The sequence below is a fragment of the Mytilus edulis genome, chromosome 2 (assembly GCF_963676685.1).
Source record: "Mytilus edulis chromosome 2, xbMytEdul2.2, whole genome shotgun sequence".
Taxonomy (NCBI): Eukaryota; Metazoa; Mollusca; class Bivalvia; order Mytilida; family Mytilidae; genus Mytilus; species Mytilus edulis.
This window is the reverse complement of record NC_092345.1, coordinates 33,847,196-33,866,307: the sequence shown is the minus strand read 5'-3', so window position 1 is coordinate 33,866,307 and position 19,112 is coordinate 33,847,196. Positions and strand designations below refer to the sequence as shown.

The following is a 19,112-nucleotide window of genomic DNA, read 5'->3' as shown; positions in this document are numbered from 1 at the left end:
TCAAGAAAAGTCCGTCGTTGACTCGAAAATTTGTGTCACCAGGTTACTTCCGGATCCACTTTCACTTTGACGAAAAACATCAACAACATTTTCATAACTTTAGCACGACATGGTAACCTTATTCAAGTTTATTTTACCCGAATTTACTATTTTTGTGTTGAGTAACTGCGTGAGTAAGCAAATAGGAAAACGGGCTCCGGATTCGAAGATTAGATCAATATAATTTGAACAAAATTATAATTTCAAATTTGGTTCGTTTGATAAATTATTTACGAGACAATTTTTACAACGTATTATAAACGATCGGAATAATCTACTGATTGATGTAAAAGACCACTTTCGAGTTAACTTTTGTCCTTCACCTGAAAAAAAATCGTCAATTAAGCGCATTTTTATGAAGTCATTTACCAAATGGAGGGGATCGCCTGCATCCTTGCTCTATAAACGTACTTCAAGCGTCTCATCGTAATCTCATTGTGCAGGATAAACTAAAAATAATATTTGTCCTGTGGGTACTTAATCAAAATTCCCTAATGATAGAAGTGCTGATTGTCAATTATAAGAATTTAATTTACAGAATAATTGGTGCATAATTCTACATGTACAATGTAGCATCATGTTTTTCTAACCACACGCTCAACTTTGGAATAGTCCTATGATATAAAACTTCTGAGGTTCATAACATTTACATTGAATGTTTTTTTATCAGATATTTTATTTTACTATTAATCATGTTAATGTTGAACCCCAGCATGCCCAGTTGATGGCCTTCAACAGTTGCCTGCTCTTGTTGTCTCTTTGACACATTCTCCATTTCCATTCTCAATTTTATATAAAACATCTGGGGAGCACTGAGAAATGCATATTTATAGATTTGGTTTCTTCCATCATTTGTCCATAGATAATGAAAATAATCATGACTACATGTGTTTATTTATCTGACTTATCCGGTTCATTCAAGGATAGAGTTGAGATAATGTATTATAAGATTGTTAGAATCAGAAATAGTTGAGTAACTGGACTCGGAACTCATCATTTCAAAGAAATAAATAAAATTCCTAAGACACATCCTAAAAATATCTCAGTATTGAAAATAAAGAACCCTGCAAACATTATATTATTGATAAAATAATACTTTCATATACATGATATATATCATGATATATACATGTATACAAAGTGGAAACCATATTTCAGTTACTTTATCAACAGAAATTATGCCAGGATTATTTTTTTTTGCAGTTTAATTTTTTTTTTAAATTTTCATAGATGATTGCATTTTAGAAAAATGGGGAAAGATGTAACAGAAAAATTGAAAAAATACATTAAAGAAGATCGACCTGGCAAATTCAAGTCATATGTGAGAAAACACAGAGTAGATGTTTGTGAAATACGTCTTGATAAAGATCAGTCTTTGTTGCATTACAGCTGTAAATATGGACAGGATGTAATATTCAGGTGAGACTTTTGATTATAAAATAGAAGATGTGGTATGATATAGGTCACTGTACAGCCTTCAACAATGAGCAAAGCCCATACTGTATAGTCAGCTATAAAAGGCCCCAAAATGAGCATAGTTTACACAATTCCTTTGCATATCATTTAAATGTGTACAATATCCTTGGACTATTCAATGCTATATCACAGAAATGAAGGTTCATAATTCAGCAGATTGGCACATGCTATATGTATAAAATATAGTTATATAGATTAATGTTCTTCTAAAAAGGTACACTGTAACTATATAATCAATTAAACACCCTGTTCTTGCTTTTAACACACTGAAATGGTAAGATTTTTATAATTCAGGCAAAAGTTTTTTGTTTGTTTTTTGTTTGAAGCAAATTGAAAGAAAGTTTTGTTTATTGCCTCAACTGCGACAAAAGTCACAGAAAGCAAGATATATAGGAACTGCCTTTCCAGCAATGGCAATGACAGTGTCATCCATGTCATCAATTGTTTAGTTTTCTCATTAAATTAGTTTAATAGGAAGTACTTGTTATAGATCAATTATATTTTGTGCGAAGTTACAGTACTCTCAGTTCATTTCAGTTTGATGACAATTTTGAGGTTCTACCCCATGGTCATTGCCATGGTCCAGTGATTTAAATCTATTTGAAAAAAAAAAAATTGTCATTTTCTATACTTTTGATGTAATCCCATACATATATGGAAGTATGTACAAAGTATATCTTTGAAAAGGTAAGTGGATGCACATATGTCTGTAAAAACCAAAGTTAAGGGAGACAGAAGGAGTTAAATTTAAAAAAAAAGAGGAAAAGACCACTACACAGAAAACTAAAACTTGAACAATATAGACCCCACCATAAACACAAAGTCCTTAGATGAATAAATCTTTTTCACTATAACAAGTCATTTAGAATAAACTTGGCCCCAGTAGCAATTAGCAATGACCATTGTATGGTGTTTTTTTTTTATCCATATGGTAATGGTATAGTGTTGATACATGTACATGTATACATTTACTTATTGTTATTTGCATTTCAAAATTATTTTTACACTTCAATTTTTCATTGCCAGATACTTAATTACAAAGGAAATAGATGTGACACTACAGGACAGTAATGGAAATACAGCTTTACACTTAGCCTTTAAATGTGCTTTGAAATCAACAGCAAATACAGGTATAATATATACATCCCAGTGTTAACAGCTGAAAAAGAAAGGCGAAAGATACCAATTCAACAAGACATTCAAACTCAGGCATATAAGTGGAAAATAAACTGACAGCCATGGGTAAACAAGGGAAAAGATCGACAGACAAACAACAGTACACAAAACACAACAAAGAAAACTAAAGACTGAGCAACATGAACCCAATCAAAAACTGTGGGTGATATCAGGTGCTCTGGAAGGTTTGCAGATCTTGCTCCACATCCAGAACATATCCACTTTCATTCATGGAACTGATATTCCATAACGGTCATGACAGTAAACTAACTAGTGATGGCATCCATAAAATATACAAAGGGATTATTTCAACTTCATAAATTGGAACTCTTGGTTTAAGAGCTTTCTTGTAAATCATGTAAAATGTTTTTAATGTCGATACCAATGTATTATAATTTGAGTCCAGTAAACTTTGATTCTGTACCAAAAATTTGATAAAACTTACAAAATCTTTTTTTGAGGAAAAAGCCACATAGAATAAATGATAACATTGACTAAAAGGAAAGAATTTAATTTTTGATGTAACACGTCTTCTGATTGGCTGACGTTATTTTGTTATGAGCCCATAGACATAATTTAGTCAAGTGATCGTGACGTCATCAACGTTTTTTCATGGTTTTCTATGGTTTAAAATGGAATTTAGAATTAAATTATAAGAAATGACTGTAATATTTTTTCTGTCTATTCGAAATAACCTAAAAAATGTGGTGCACACTGTTAAATAACCCGCTACACGCGTTATTCAGTGTGCACCAAATTTTTTATGTTATTTCTTCATAGACAGAAAAAAATATTACAGTCATTCCTTAAATAATTTTCATAGATATTTTACCTTGTATGTTTTTTATATTTTAGTGTATACCTCTATTATTTTGCCTCTGATTGAGAAATGTCCAAGTTTATTGGAAGTAAAAAATGAAGATGGGATGTCATGTAGATCTTTGTTGGACAATCTGGTAAAGAAAAAGCAGCATCATGAACAAGAAGATCAGGTTAGAAATTTTTCTTTATCATAAAAATTCTTGTTCCACAAAAAAGAAACTGGTTTAATTAAGGTGTTGGGGTAAAGATTGCAGTCAATATAAACAAAACCCTTATGTGGCTGTCCAATGGTTATTAATTTTCCAAGCTTTATCACTACTTTTGATTTTGAAATAAACAAAGTATATAAATAGTGCATTGATCACAACATTCTCTACATCCTATCCATGAACTTTTCTAGAAATTATTTAAAATGAAATTTATGCACCAGTATTGAAGTTACAAAATAATGTTTGTGTATAACCATACTTGTCCATGAATCTGGTATCTTATCTAAATATCAAAGTAAAATTGGAGTTATCTTCCTTTTTTCAAAATTGTTGTTGAACCATCTACAATCATAATATTGCCATCCATCATGTCAAATATGTGATACAATACAATGTTCAGCCTTCATTGCTTACAAGCACTTTAAATATTTGTTTGAAAATAAACAAAACTGTTGAATAAGTTGATATATTCCTCTCCTAAATACATATTTTACATACATTGCCGTTGATAAAATAAATAAAAAGGATTACACAAGAAGAACCAAATATTATTGACGAGTGCAACAGATCATACTAACTACTAACAGGATACATGTGAACAGTATAACTTCTCTGAAATTACGGTAAATTCAGAAATTATTGTTTGGATTTAATATTGCGATTTTGGAAGAATAGACATCAATGCAGGATTAATTATTGCGATTTCAAGCTGCATATAGATATTGGGGCATTGCCTCCCCTCATATTACCTGTATTGATATGTCACACAAAATCTATTAAGAGAACTATTTGTGGTTCCTTGATATTTTATTGTTCAACAAGGGAAATTAAATCACAAAGCTAACATTCATATGGTTGATTTCTTAAAATCACATTGGGTCCTCAATGCTCTTCAATTTTGTACTTGTTGGCTTTATAACTATTTTGATCTGAGCGTCACTGATGAGTCTTATGTAGACAAAATGAGCGTCTGGCGTATTAAATTATAAATCTGGTACCTTTGATAACTATTTGCAGCCATCATTTTACAAATCAGAGGACGAGAATGAGGCTGACGACTGGCAAGATAAACTAGCAGACGAACTAAGAAATGAACATGATGACTTTTCAGGCAGATATCATAGTGGTATGTAATATTACAGATTGAGATATTGTTTTTGCAGACAATTGTTCAAATTTACAAACAAAAGTTATCTCCCTTATTCTAAAACATGTATACAGAAATGGTCTTAATTTATTGCTTTTATCAACTACTATAAAAAATATCTGGAAAATCAATTTTGTTTCCTATTCATGTTTGTCCATTTTAGTGAATGATTAAGTTAGGAAAAAAACTGTTTTTTATTGTTTTTGCCATTTTGTTTAAGTAATCAATAATAGTATCTTGGTTTGTGGTGCAGTTTTAGTTATTCTTGGTGTCAATCATACATTAAAAGTTTAACATGTCAATTTGAAGGAAGCAATTAATTTGTAGTTTCTTTATCAGAAGGACAATTGATCAGTTAATAGTACCCCAAATGAAAATAAAAATCACACCATTGATAGAATTTCCATTGCTTATGATATTATTAACCTATTATAAGATTTTAGTGAACGCTTTTGAAATATTATCCAGAGTGCATTAGATTCTGAAACAACACATTACATGTAGTAATTTACTCAGATCATATCTTTATGCTTGCAACTTTATTAAGATGCAATATTTGTATCCGGCTAAGAATTCACTAAGGTTTTACCACTGAGGAAACTTTAAAAAAAAAAAAATATCTTTATATACTCATTTTATTTTAATCATCAAATTGTATTGATAGAATTGTAATTTAATAAGGATTAAAGAAATCTGCAATTTTATATGTTTTCTTAAACAAAAATTACAGAAAATGTTTTAAAATGTGATTTTATTTGTTTTCTGTTCTGTGACATAGAATTTTAATATAACAATATAATAAAAGATTTTTTTAATTTTTTTTAATTGAAGTACATAAAATAAGAATGGTCTTGCCTTTCACATGGTATAGATTTCATGGGAATTTTATGAAAAAAAATAGAAATCAGTGATTGAAAATTTTATATATATATATATGAAATGTAATACCAAATTAAATTTTGCATATTTTCTTTTTTTTCATAGATAAAGATGAAGACTCTTATGCAGAAGGTTATGATGACTGGGCAGACAGACTAAGGCATGAATATCACTTGAAGCATAGATATGGTGGCCATCAGCCTAAAAAACAAAGGGAGACAACATCATCCAGTCAATCCAAAGAACAAAAAGACAGTAAAGAAAATCTTGAAGATATTAGAAAGAAGATGAGACAAAAATATGAAGAAAATCAGAAAAGAGATAGAGAGAACAGATTATTACTTAAAAGTAAAAACTACCTGAAAAATATCACGGGTATAGAACTGATGTCTCATGAAGGTGAAATAAAATTTAATGATGTGCCGTGGCCTTTCAACAGTGATGTGAAAGAGATAAAAAATGTCATGTTTCATTCCGCATTATCGTCAGGTGATAAATATAAGAAACGTTTACGTGAGGAACAAGTTCGATGGCATCCAGATAAATTTCTACAGAAACATGGTAAAAAATTATATGAAAAAGACAAAAATAAAATCATGGAAAGAGTGAAGGAAATATCCCAGGAACTTAATAGACTTACTGCTTTATTTTGATTTAAGATGGTGGAAATCTATAAACAAGAAGTAAATTGATACCTGATGTTTTCCAAGTGAGAGGGCAGAACTATTGTTTTACTTATTACCTTAAGCTCAAATTTGAAAAATATCTGTTTGAAAACTATAGATATTATATTGTGACCATTAAAAGAATTTTAAATCTACTAATTTGTACAGTGAAATTACAAGTCAGGACAGAGCATATAATCACATTGAAAGTCTAGCAATTATCTAGTTTAACCCACAATATTTTTTGAAAGTTGATGGTAATTAAAAGAAAACAACTTTTTGAATAAAATTACCTATGAGATGTGTGAAGAAAAATAAATTTAGCAAAGTTAACAATGACCAGGTTTTTTTTTAATAAAATGATAGAATTTTTGTATTGTGATATCAATCTGTTAAATAACAAAAAATGATAAGTCACCATATTTTTTTCAAGCTACAGGTTGTGAAAACATGTCAAATTTTGTATGGATTATGGAATATATTTGAAAAACAGCATTATGTGAATAGAAGGTGAACTAAATAATAGAATTGAGAAATGAAATAATAGAAAATAGCTCTTAAATAAGCTTTCAGAATATCTAACATTTTTGTCTAAAGAAAGATTAATTAGCACTACAATATCTGTTAATTCTGAAAATTTCAGAAAAATTTTGTCAACTTATTCCCCCTGTAAATATTATTTTCACATTTTGTACCTGTTATTGTGAAAACTTTAAGTAACTATGTTAAAATTTTTAATGTAAACAGCAAAAATTGTCAGCATGACAAGAAATATCTCCTTTCATATTTTTGACAACCTGTTTTTGATTCATCGCTCTAAAATGTAAATTTATTTGTTTTTTTTTGCATTTTAAATGTGACACCTCTCTACCAGAGACCAAATGACTTTAAAGTTTACAACTATAAGCCACTGTATGGTCTCCAACAATAAGAAAAATCTGTACCACATAGTTAGCTATAAAAGGCCTGAAATGAAAAAATGTAAAACACTTCAAATGAGAAAACCATCAGCCTTATTTATATGCAAAACATCAAAAGAAAAACACATTGATATACAACACAATAAAAGAAAAACACATTGATAAACAACACAATAAACGAAAAACACATTGATAAACAACACAATAAAAGAAAAACACATTGATAAACAACACAATAAAAGAAAAACACATTGATATACAACACAATAAAAGAAAAACACATTGATAAACAACACAATAAAAGAAAAACACATTGATAAACAACACAATAAAAGAAAAACACATTGATATACAACACATTGATATACAACACATTGATAAACAACACAATAAAAGAAAAACACATTGATATACAACACATTGATATACAACACATTGATAAACAACACATTGATATACAACACATTGATATACAACACATTGATATACAACACAATAAAAGATGAACACATTGATATACTACAACAAACTCCTACCACTGAATTACAGGTCCTGGGATATGGGTGTAACAGTAAAAATAAGAACACACCAAAAAATTGTTAAGGACTTAACTCATCAGATTGATACAAAGCCCAAAAAAACTTCTTCAAAAACACAAAGTACAGATCTGAGAATACTCACAGCTACTGAAAGCTGATAAAAAATCATGTGTCAAATACTAAAATATCAATCATTACACATTTAAAATTCACTGGATTAAGTGTAAAGAAGCCATTTACAGTCGGAGAACTAAACATGACTTTGCAATGCTAAAATAAAGGTATTGACATATTGTAGAACTTTGAATTTGGCTGTTATAAAAAAAACTATGGGAGCTAGCTATATCGGTTAAACATGTAAATCACAAAGAGCATAGTATATGCATATGAAAGTTCTTATTAGTAAACTGGCATCTTTTTGATAAGATGAGCTATAAATATGCAGTAACTTTGATCGATTCGGACTTTTTGGCCTACCATCCAGTGGCAAATGTTTTATGTACTAGTATATTTCATGAAAAATCAGCATAGAATTCCAAATTTAATCATATTATTATTTAAAGCTGAATATTCAATTTAAGCAAATAAAAGCCCAAAATATTCCAGACATTCACTCCTGTAGTCAGAATGCATGATTTTATGTCATTATGAAAGCCATGGTTAATTCCAGAACCCTATAGCAACTCTATAATCTGCAAAGGTGTTCCAAATCATCAGGATTTGATTGCTGATATCAAAATGCTTGGTACTTTTGGTTTAATCCCTATTACAATTGTGTGACCTTAATTTAAATTCACATGAATGTTTATGGTATCTTTTCCTATATAGGATATTTTCTCTTGTAAATAACAACAATGCATGATAAACTAATCAACTATAATATGAGTGTAATTCATTTTCACTAAAGTGTCCAAATATAAAATAAAAGAAGATGTGGTATGAATGCTAATGAGACAACTCTTTTCAAGAGCAAAAAACCAGACAGTAGAAGTTAACAACATCGTACGACCTTCAACAATGAGCAAATCCCATACCTCATAAAGCTATTATAGGCCTTGAAGTGATAAATGTAAAACAATTCAAACGAGAAAGCTAACAAACTGATTTATGTTCAAAACAAAAACTGAAGACAAATATGATACAGCAACAATGGACAGCCATTAAATTGCAGATCCCTGACTTGGGACAGAGATATACAGAATGTGGCAGGGTTACACGTTTTTAAACTCTACTAGCAAATTGAGAAGAAAAAAGAAACTGCTATTTCAGACTGAACCAAATGTGGTTAAGGAGAATTGATAGGAGTGTCATATCAAATACCAAAATAAAATGGTAACTATGAACATAGTCTCAATTTCTATTGATACAGATTTATATTGGTTTTTTTCCCCTGCTTATTCTCTAAAGAATTTAAGAGGGATGTAGAGGGCATACCTTTTGTTCAGGAAAAATATTGTCTTTTCTTGCACAAAATCGACTGAACAATTTGTATACATAAACGTTTCCGTTTTCGAAATGCCGCCCCTTTTAAAATTACCTTGTTCACCCAAGTTTAAATAAAAATGACTTTGTTATCAATTAAAATTAACTTAATTCCATCCGTATTACGAAATGTAACACTGTTGATGAAAATATTGATTGAAATATATAAATAGAAAGCTTCATGACATTGTAGGCGTCAGCACTAACTAAAAATGTCCTGACAGATATGAAAATGCATATGACTTTTTCATTATTGGAAGTTTTTACTTTATATTTTGAACCAATCAAGATGACAAGATTCATTTAATGTCAACAAATTGTTGACATTCATATGGGAACAAACTGTGCGCCTCTCCTTGCCGACCTCTTCTTTTCATATGAATATGAGTTCCTTCAGACATTTGTCAAAAAAAGAAGATCAAAGAAGCCAGGTCATTTAATTTCACAATCAGATATATTGATGATGTTCTTTTCATTAACAATCCAGATTTTTCTTATGTGGTTCAATTTTATATCTCCCAGAACTAGAAATTAAAGAAGGCACTGGCTACGGTTACATTGAAATGTAACTTACAAGAATGAAAATAATATTGTTACATTGGAAACTAATTGTCGGAATGCAGGGTTGGGTAAGCAACCTTTAAAGAAACATTACAGGTCAGCGATTCAGGCTCTTGAGATCCTCATGTTGTGTTAAAGAAGCCGAGTCGAGCCATATCCCAAACAACACCAAAAAGTTTATGACAATACTAATGTGGATAAATACGAACATAAATTATCCTTAAAGAAAAATTAATCTGAAAAGTACGACTCATCATAAAGTAAAAATAATCTTAATAGTACAACTAATCATAAAGTAAACATAATCATAAAGTATAACTAATCACGAAGTACAACTTATCACAAAGTACAACTTATTTAAAAATAGTTAAACATATCTTTATATTATCGTTAGTATTCGTGTACTAGCTTCAAGCCAATCTGACCTGTACATGTGCCATTGTTAGCATAAGCTGATTGACATTATCACGTACAACGAGCGTACAATGAACTAAACAGATTTCACCTGACAAGCAATATTGTGTACGGATTTAACTGACATAAGAGAACTACATTCTAAAGAAGACAAATACTATAGTAGGTTACAGCTTAACATTAGATAGCATGTTTTTTTTTATTCAGAAAGATTATAAGTTATTTCGGGGATATTAGAATACATTTATAAATAAAGGCAACAGTAGTATACCGCTGTTCAAAACTCATAAATCCATGGACAAAAAACAAAATTGGGGTAACAAACTAAAACTGAGGGAAACGCATTTAATATAATTGGAGAACACCGACACAACATTAAAATGTAACACACACGGACTAAGCATTAGACAAAATGAGAATAACAAATATAACATCAAAACCAAAACATGAATTTGGGATGGATAAGTACTGTGACACGTTTTATAGTAATGTGAATTTACACTAAAAAATAAGAGAAAACAAACAACACAACGTTAAAATGTAACACACACAGAAACGAACTATAATATAACAATGGCCATATTCCTGAGTTGGCACAGGACATTTTTAAAGGAAAAATGGTGGGTTGAACCTGGTTTTGTGGCATGCCAAACCTCCCTCTTTTGTGGCCATATGAAATACAATATTAAAATAAGACTTTCATTTTGTCTCATTTAGGATTAGCAAAAGTATTACTTTTGAAAAAGAAATGATAACTTCATGTTAACATATAAACATAAAGTAACACTCGTTTAAAGGATTATATTAGTTATTTAAAATTCTTCGACTCGTTTGCAAAACAACCTGTGCTACATAATTAACAAAATCTCTTTTCGCGTGGAATAATTCCATCTTCTAGTCCAGTTTTAATGGGAAATATTATTTGAAGATTGCAAAGATTTGCTTAAAAACATATTTGTCATCTGTGATTTTGGATTCAGCCATGCTGGATTTATGTAAACACTTTGGATTTGGAGATGGTACAAAACTCTAAGTTGAAGGATTGTTATTTGTGTTTCAATCACGTGCAGAAACTGTATGCACCATTTAACAATCAACTGCCCTTAAATGAAGAAAATAGTGGGCTAACAACTTCTTTATTTTAGATATACACTTGCATATAGTTGATCATAGTTCCTTTGTAAATCACAATTTTTATCAAATTCCCATTTATTAATTTATGTGGAAAAATGAGATTTAGTAAATATAAGCAGTTGATAACCATACTGATATCAGGGGCGAATCCAGCCATTACTAAAAGGGGTAACCCAATCCAGGATAAATGGGGGGGGGGCAACGATATGTCCCCCATTTACATGAGCTGACCGTAAAAAAAGGTGATTCCAATTCTCGGAACTCCCCCTTTTGGATCCGACACTGGGTATTGAGGTCAAGAATTTGTGTATTCAATTTATTACACATCTTACTGAATACACAAAATCTTGACCTCAGTAGTTGTAAAATCAGTGTCATGATTAATCATCTGATATAAGCTAGTAATTATAAGGTTGATAATGTTAACCAGACGACGGTACGCCTCTCCACCTATATAAAATATTTTTTTGTAAAGCTTCACTGAACTCCAAAACTAATGATGTAATTTTTTGCTATTGAATATTTAAAACTACACAACTAAAGTGAAAAGGAAATCTTAAATGACAAGGCAAGCACATTTTAGTTTCACACATGATGTATACTACTTCTTTCGTTTTTTGTCGAAGAAGACTTTCAGATCTTCCTAAATCCATTACCACTGACTGGTCAAGTTTCAACAAAGATCATTTCCAAGTACTCAGAACTAGAGTGAAAATAGACCATAAAAATTAAACTCCTCTGAAACAACCAGAGTTGGCATGCATACTCAAATATATGCACCAAAACCTGAAAACAACCCTATCACATCAAAGGGTGAAGATAATAGAGACAATAACAGCAACACAGCAATATCCATCAAAGGCCAATAGTAGCTAAATCCAAATGTCCCCCTGGACCTACACAACCGCATTAGACTATATCCCATGTCATGACAATACAAATTTAAATTAAATTCAAACAACACGCCCGGTGCCGACTCCAAATATGGTACAAGAACCCAATGACTGTTTTTTTATACCACGCTCAAACCCATCAAGACCCTCCAGACATAATATTACTCAACCTAGAAAATCAGTCTATCACAATAGCAGTATGCAATATTGAAGGTGTCAAATCAAACAGAAAATACCTTAACGACCTATGTAAAAAGTTTGATATCATATGCCTCAAGGAACATTGGCTCTATAGCGTCCTACAACATGAACTAGACCAATATCTACCAAATAAACACTCAACTGCTCGTAGTGTTGACTCTGTTGATGATATTTCATCTATAAATCTACTTAGGGGTAAAGGAGGGGTATCAATATCATGACCTACAAGTATCTCACATCTAGTAAAGAAGTTAAAAGATGGAAATGAAAGAAACATAGCTATTGAAATGAATACAGAAACAAAACTCTGCATCATCTGTACCTACTTACCAACTCACAATCCCTCAGTACACTCCATTGGTGAGTATTCAGACTGCCTTGATATTCTTTTCAACATCATATTTAAATTTAGTGATACACATAAAATTGTTATCGCAGGAGACTTTAATGCCACACTATTGGCCTCTCGGTCATACAACAAGCAAGTTGAACAATTTAAGAAAGGAGTAGGTTCAGTAAGACCCCTTTTTGGCCCCAAAATATAGCAGTTTTACAAAATTGTTCAAATGTAAACTTTTAGTAATTTATTGGACAGACGAATGTTTCTGCTACATAAATATGGGCTGTTTTTGACAATACAATGAAAATATATCGGGTACTAGCACCACAAAGTCATGCTAAATTACTGAAATCTTCACAATTCTAGCATTTTAGTTGAATTCTAGACGGTTTTCGTGTAAAACGAAAGTGGCCGCATTCGTGTTCATCCTTAATATTAAAATCTAAGTTGTATTTTATGATAATACATAACATATATAAAGGTTGAGGATGAACACGGATGCGGCCCCTTTCATTTTTGACAAAAACCATCTGAAAAGTGACATTTTTCGGCATATTTGGTAGATTTTTCATATTTCAGCTTGAATCGGTTCGATTTTTATGATTAAATCAGTTAAAATCTTTCACAAAAACTAATTGATTCAAATAAAATAGACACTTAAGTGTTTAAAAAGTGGCCAAAATACTTCGTCAGATGAACCTTAAATTTGAGGCCAAAATCGGTCCTTACCGGACCTTCTCCTTTATTCTAGATCTTCAATTAATTCTACTATAGAAAAACAGCGTACCCTTTTCCATAACAATGGTAATTCTCAGTCTCAAATCGACTACATCGTATCAACCCTAAGTGGAATCTAAGATCAATTAAAAATCATAAAATGGATCCGCTCAACACAACACGCCACACTTGTGTTATTGCAAATAAAAAAATACATTTTCAAAGGGAACATACTATCTCTAAAAAAAAATGGTAGAACAAACGGTGATCAAATGTCAATACCCAAGCATACCAATATGAACCTTTAAATTTAAAAGCTGATCTAACAACATCAATGTCTGTTAAAGAAAAATTACAAAACCCGCGATGGAAGGCTTCTTCATCTGTCCTTCCCCTGATAAAATCAACTAAAACAAAACATTAGGAATGGGTCGATAAAGGAAAACCAAAAGATATTTCCAAAACATCAAAATAAAAGCTCAAAGAGAACTCAGAAAACAGATGAGAAAAGAAAAATACGAAGATCGACAAAAAAACATATTCAGAAATTATGCACAACCCGTCAATGAAGATATTTTACCAACTTATCAATAGAAATAGAGGCCAATCCAAAACCTCAACAACCTTGATAACAAAAGGAACCAATTTTGATATTTCTGATCTGAAAAAACAAGCTAAACGATTTTCACAATCTATGGAAAACCTATGTGTACCAAAAGATAACAGTTACAAGAATACATTTCTAGAATTAAGTACTGTCAAAACTAACGCCATTGACCCCATATATGAAAACATGAACATTGAATTAGAACCACTATCAGAAACTGAAATTGTCGAAGCAATAGGAAAACTAAACACGGGCAAAGCAGATGTATTACAAACAAAGCTACAATATTAAACTGATTGCACTGATATCAGGATAAATATGTGTTACTGTTTAAGATTTATATATTATACCCGTGACTTGAACCTTTTTTAGATATCGTATCGTCTAGATTTATCTTAATGTGACACATTCGCATAGATGAATAAATTGAACAAGCAAATAGATAGAAATACTTTAACGACTTCAATCATTCGTTGATACAATATTTTTGTATATACTTTCATCTATGTATTTTCAAAACATTAATTTAACACTATGGTGATACCAAATACCTTGACTAAAACTAATTTGGCTCTTTTAATTCTCATAAAAGTTTGACAGAACTATGCACCTTCGATAAAAAATATAAAAATGTGAATCATTTGGTGTAAGGAAGCATTCTGAAATGAACTTGTTGATTTAACCGCTGCGCTACCTTACCAAGATTTTGTCCTTCTTTTTTTTTTAATTTACGCAGAGTTTTTTTTCTCTGATTGTATATGTATCAAAAAAGGCAACAGAAGTATACCGCTTTTCAAAAGTCATAAATCGATTCAGAAAAACAATTTTCGGGTTACAAACTAAAACCGAGGGAAACACATCAATTATATTAAGAGGAAAACAACGAACAAACGACAATGAAACAGACATGGAAAATAAATATAAGATAGGAATTGCCATTTTCCTGACTTGGTACAGGACATTTAAGAATGAAATGGTAGACTGAGCCCGGTTTTGTGTCAAGCCAAACCTCTGCGCTTAACGCCAATTATAAACAAACCGCTAAAATGACAACAATACCTGACGGGATTATATAATATCAAATCAATGCAAGAACATCAAAAATGTATTTTACACACGGTTCATGTAAAGTTGAATTTAAGTTGTTTTGAGGATTTAAACACAGGTTAACAGTTCTCCGACTGTCATACAAGTGAGAGCAATTGATTTTATAATTTTATTGTTTGTCTGTTTGTCTGTTTGTCTTTTTCATTTTTAGCCATGGCGTTGTCAGCTTATTTTCGATTTATGAGTTTGACTGTCCCTTTGGTATCTATCTTTAGTTGCTCTTTTAAAATTCAGATAAATAACACGACGAAAAGCGTAAATGTAATACCGTTTGTTAAAGCAATACTTGTCAAAATGTGTATTTCCATTAAACTAAATAGTATGCATATACCTTATTTTTAAGTTTACTATATAGAAAGCAAAGCTACACGGTGACTAACTATATCAGTGTATGTTCATTCGACAAACATTTTATAAAACTAGGTTGAATCCACTATTTTCTACTTCAGAAAATGCCTGTACCAAGTCAGGGATATAACAGTTGTTGTCCATTCGTTTGATGTGTTTGAGTTTTTGATTTTGCCATTTGAGTAGGGACTTTCCGTTTTAGATTTTCCTCGGAGTTTAGTATTATTGTAATTTTACTTTTTACTACGTGGTATCCTACAGAAACAAATATTTCTTTCTTAAGGGGAACTTTGACTAAATAGAAATCATAAAATCCTGACGAAATATTTTTATAAGCCTAGTACCTTTGATAACTATTTTAATACTTCGAACTGTTGACAAAAATACCAAAATTTCAAGAAATTTGAACCACAATATACAGGAATAATTTCATTTGGTACATAGCATTTTCATCAATGAGAAGCTTCATTTCTCTTTACTAACATTAAGTGATAAGAAAACATGTTCAGCTGATTTTTTAAGGGTTAACCGCATATGTGTTCTGTCCATCAATTAACGAGGGAACAGATTGGTTAGCAAATGTATCAATGTCCCTTGGAATGCTTTGTCTTCTACTGAGTGTTAAATAATTATCAACAGGCTTTCATCACATATTAACTGAACTGAATCATACAAATAAAAATTTGAATGGTTGGTAATATGATAGCAATCTAACTATATTATTTTTACTTCAGAATCCTAATTTGAGATGAGTCTTGACAATAACCTTGAGAGTAAATATGACGATCCCTACCAGGTTCCAATTATGGTTGCAAACGAGAAAAATTTAAAAGGTTATGGAACGCTCGTTACAGATTTTGAAAAAGAAAAGGTTGAAATTGCTCCATGGCCAGTTAGTGGTAAGCGAAAGTTACATCCCGGCACTGGGTCACTAGGCGGAACAAGAAGCGGCGAATTTATTTGTAAATGGGAGGGTGACGCCTGCCAAGCAATTAACAAAGGTGTTGATGATACTGTATTTATCACCGGTCGGTTGCCAAATGGTGTCCAAACTCAGAACCGTTCGCATCTTCTGGTTCGGGAAGCAAATTACCATCCAGATGGAGGTCAGGTGTTTTTCCCACGTGATAAAGACCCATTCATCGCCTTGTTGGCACTTCCTGGTGATGATGTTAAGCCAGAGGATTTTGTTGCATTTTATTTTGACGGATCATTTGGAATACAAATGTATACAAATATTTGGCATCAAGCTGTTATTCCAATAAATGACCGATCTGTATTTCTAACAAAACAAGCTGCTAGTTACGCATGCGTTGATGTAGATACAATTGATGAATTTGGGAAATATTTGTCAGTTCCACTGAAATTGTAGCTCAAATTCTTATGTACGAATTTTCTGGTTAACATTATGTTAAACTTTTGTATTTACTTATATCTTTGTGTGACCTTATAGGTTAAGACATTTTTAAGAAAGACAGCCTCTGTGAGTGCTATTTAAAATATATGGTCATATATAGTAACAACACACCATTATCACTTTGTCTAAAGTACACCGGAAAAAATAGTATAAAATACCCGGTACTGTGACGGACCACTAAGGACAACTGTAATATTTCTATTAATTTATTTATTATTTGTATGTACATGTAACTGAGGAATTAAAATACACATAAAACCATTTTCAATTTTGAGATGTCGCATTGTCGATATCCGTAAATAGTTATTATTAAAAATACCAGACTTATAATTTAATACGCCAGACGCGCGTTTCGTCTACATAAGACTCGTCAATGACTCTCAGATCAAAATAGTTAGGTTCGTGTTGTTTATTCTTTAGTTTTCTATGTTGTGTCGTGTGTGCTGTTGTTTGTTTGTCTTTTTCATTTTTAGCCATGGCGTTGTCAGTTTGTTTTAGATTTATGAGTTTGACTGTCCCTTTGGTATCTTTCGTCCCTCTTTAATAAAGCAAAACAAGTTCAAAGTCGAAGAGCATTGAGGACACAAAATTCCAAAAAGTTGTACCAAATACGGATAAGGTAATCTATATGCCTGGGATAAGAAATCCTTCGTATTTCGAAAAATTCATACTTATGTAAACGGGTAATCTATAAAAAAAAAACCCACCCATATAATTGATATTCATGTCAAAACCAAAGCGCTGACTTCTGGGCTGGTGATACCATCGGGGACGAAACGTCCGCCAGCAGTTGCATCACTTTATTGGTGGAATAGTTAATAAAGGTACCTGGCTTATAATTCAATACGATATACCAATTACTGAATTTTGCATACGTTTTGTCTACTTGTTTTGTTCACACATCGTTGTCAATATAATGGAATGTTATGCGACTGCCATACAGGTGAGAGGTTTGGCTGGCTAAAAAATCGGATTAGATCCACAACTATCTTAATAAGAAAATGCCTGTGCCAAGTCAGCAATTGATTTTATGATTTTATTAAGCATTTAAGTTTGTCAAGTTAACGAAACATTGTGTGTACTTAAATATATTAATCAAGTATTACTAGTATAAGTAATGTTTATGCATAGTCTGATTTTCATTACACTCAGTAGTCATCATTTTAGTATTTTTTCAGGATGTGTTTTCTTTATTATTGAGACGAAACAGATTTATTATCATATCTCAATCAGTTAGATGTGAAGTTTACAACATATTCTTATCAGTTCCAATACAAATATACATGTCTTGTTAATAAGTGACCACTTGTAGCATTTGGCTTTCTTTGTTCTTTTTGTTTCTTTATACCTTAACCTGTGTGCAGTTTGAATTCCTTACAATAAGAGTACTATTATACCATTTAGAATTTGTGTATTAAAAACCTGAGTATGCTGCCTTTAGTATCCAGTCATTTAAATGCAAATTTATTTTGAACCATCCTTCCAATTGGATTGGTGTGATGTCAAGCAAGGGGTCTATAATATTCAGTATACACATAGCTAGGCACTTGGTTTGGGCATGGAGCAAATAATTAAAGTTTTTAGCGGAGTTGAAACCTCAAGGGCCAAATAAGTGATGAATATATATAAAATTATATAAAGTTTTAATTTAATTATGATTTATGTTTCATTCAACCACAGGCATTGCTACACAATGTTTCCCAGGAGTTCATTTACAAAAAAAGTTATAACAGGAAACAAATAGGTTGATAATAATGTTGATATGAGCACTTAATCCTTAATTTAACATATATATCATGAGTACAAATGTTGAGTTCTGAAATAAATCAGATGTAATTAAATTATTTAAATTACTATGAACTCATTATGTGTGACTTTTATCTATGATGAGTTTATTTACAACCACTGGGTCGATGCCACTGCTAATGGAGATTTGTTTCCCCTAGGGTATCACAAGCCCAGTAGTCAGCACTTTTTATACTGACATAAATTGTCATTGTTATGGTTATATTTATAAAT

The 19,112-nt window shown here is 31.2% G+C and overlaps 2 protein-coding genes across 4 annotated transcripts; both read left to right on the top strand.

Annotated features, from left to right (window-relative positions):
* Positions 1–29: 29 nt before the first annotated feature.
* Positions 30–6,571, top strand: LOC139512040 (NF-kappa-B inhibitor-like protein 1). Of its 3 annotated transcripts, none has more exons than XM_071299355.1 (6): positions 30–112; positions 1,270–1,458; positions 2,542–2,645; positions 3,547–3,683; positions 4,740–4,848; positions 5,854–6,571. In XM_071299355.1, exons 2-6 carry the CDS (start codon positions 1,289–1,291, stop codon positions 6,399–6,401), a joined length of 1,068 nt encoding a protein of 355 aa, XP_071155456.1. In that variant the 5' UTR covers positions 30–112; positions 1,270–1,288; the 3' UTR covers positions 6,402–6,571. The 3 variants fall into 3 exon arrangements, with proteins under 3 accessions (XP_071155456.1, XP_071155455.1, XP_071155457.1); XM_071299354.1 differs by having other exon boundaries at positions 33–112; positions 1,285–1,458; XM_071299356.1 differs by having other exon boundaries at positions 56–169; positions 1,285–1,458.
* A 3,812-nt stretch (positions 6,572–10,383) lies between these two features.
* Positions 10,384–17,367, top strand: LOC139512039 (ureidoglycolate lyase-like). Its single transcript, XM_071299353.1, is given in 3 exon segments — positions 10,384–10,491; positions 16,411–16,683; positions 16,686–17,367. Coding segments are annotated over 2 exon segments (534 nt in total). The 5' UTR covers positions 10,384–10,491; positions 16,411–16,512; the 3' UTR covers positions 17,049–17,367.
* The last annotated feature ends 1,745 nt before the right edge of the window (positions 17,368–19,112 follow it).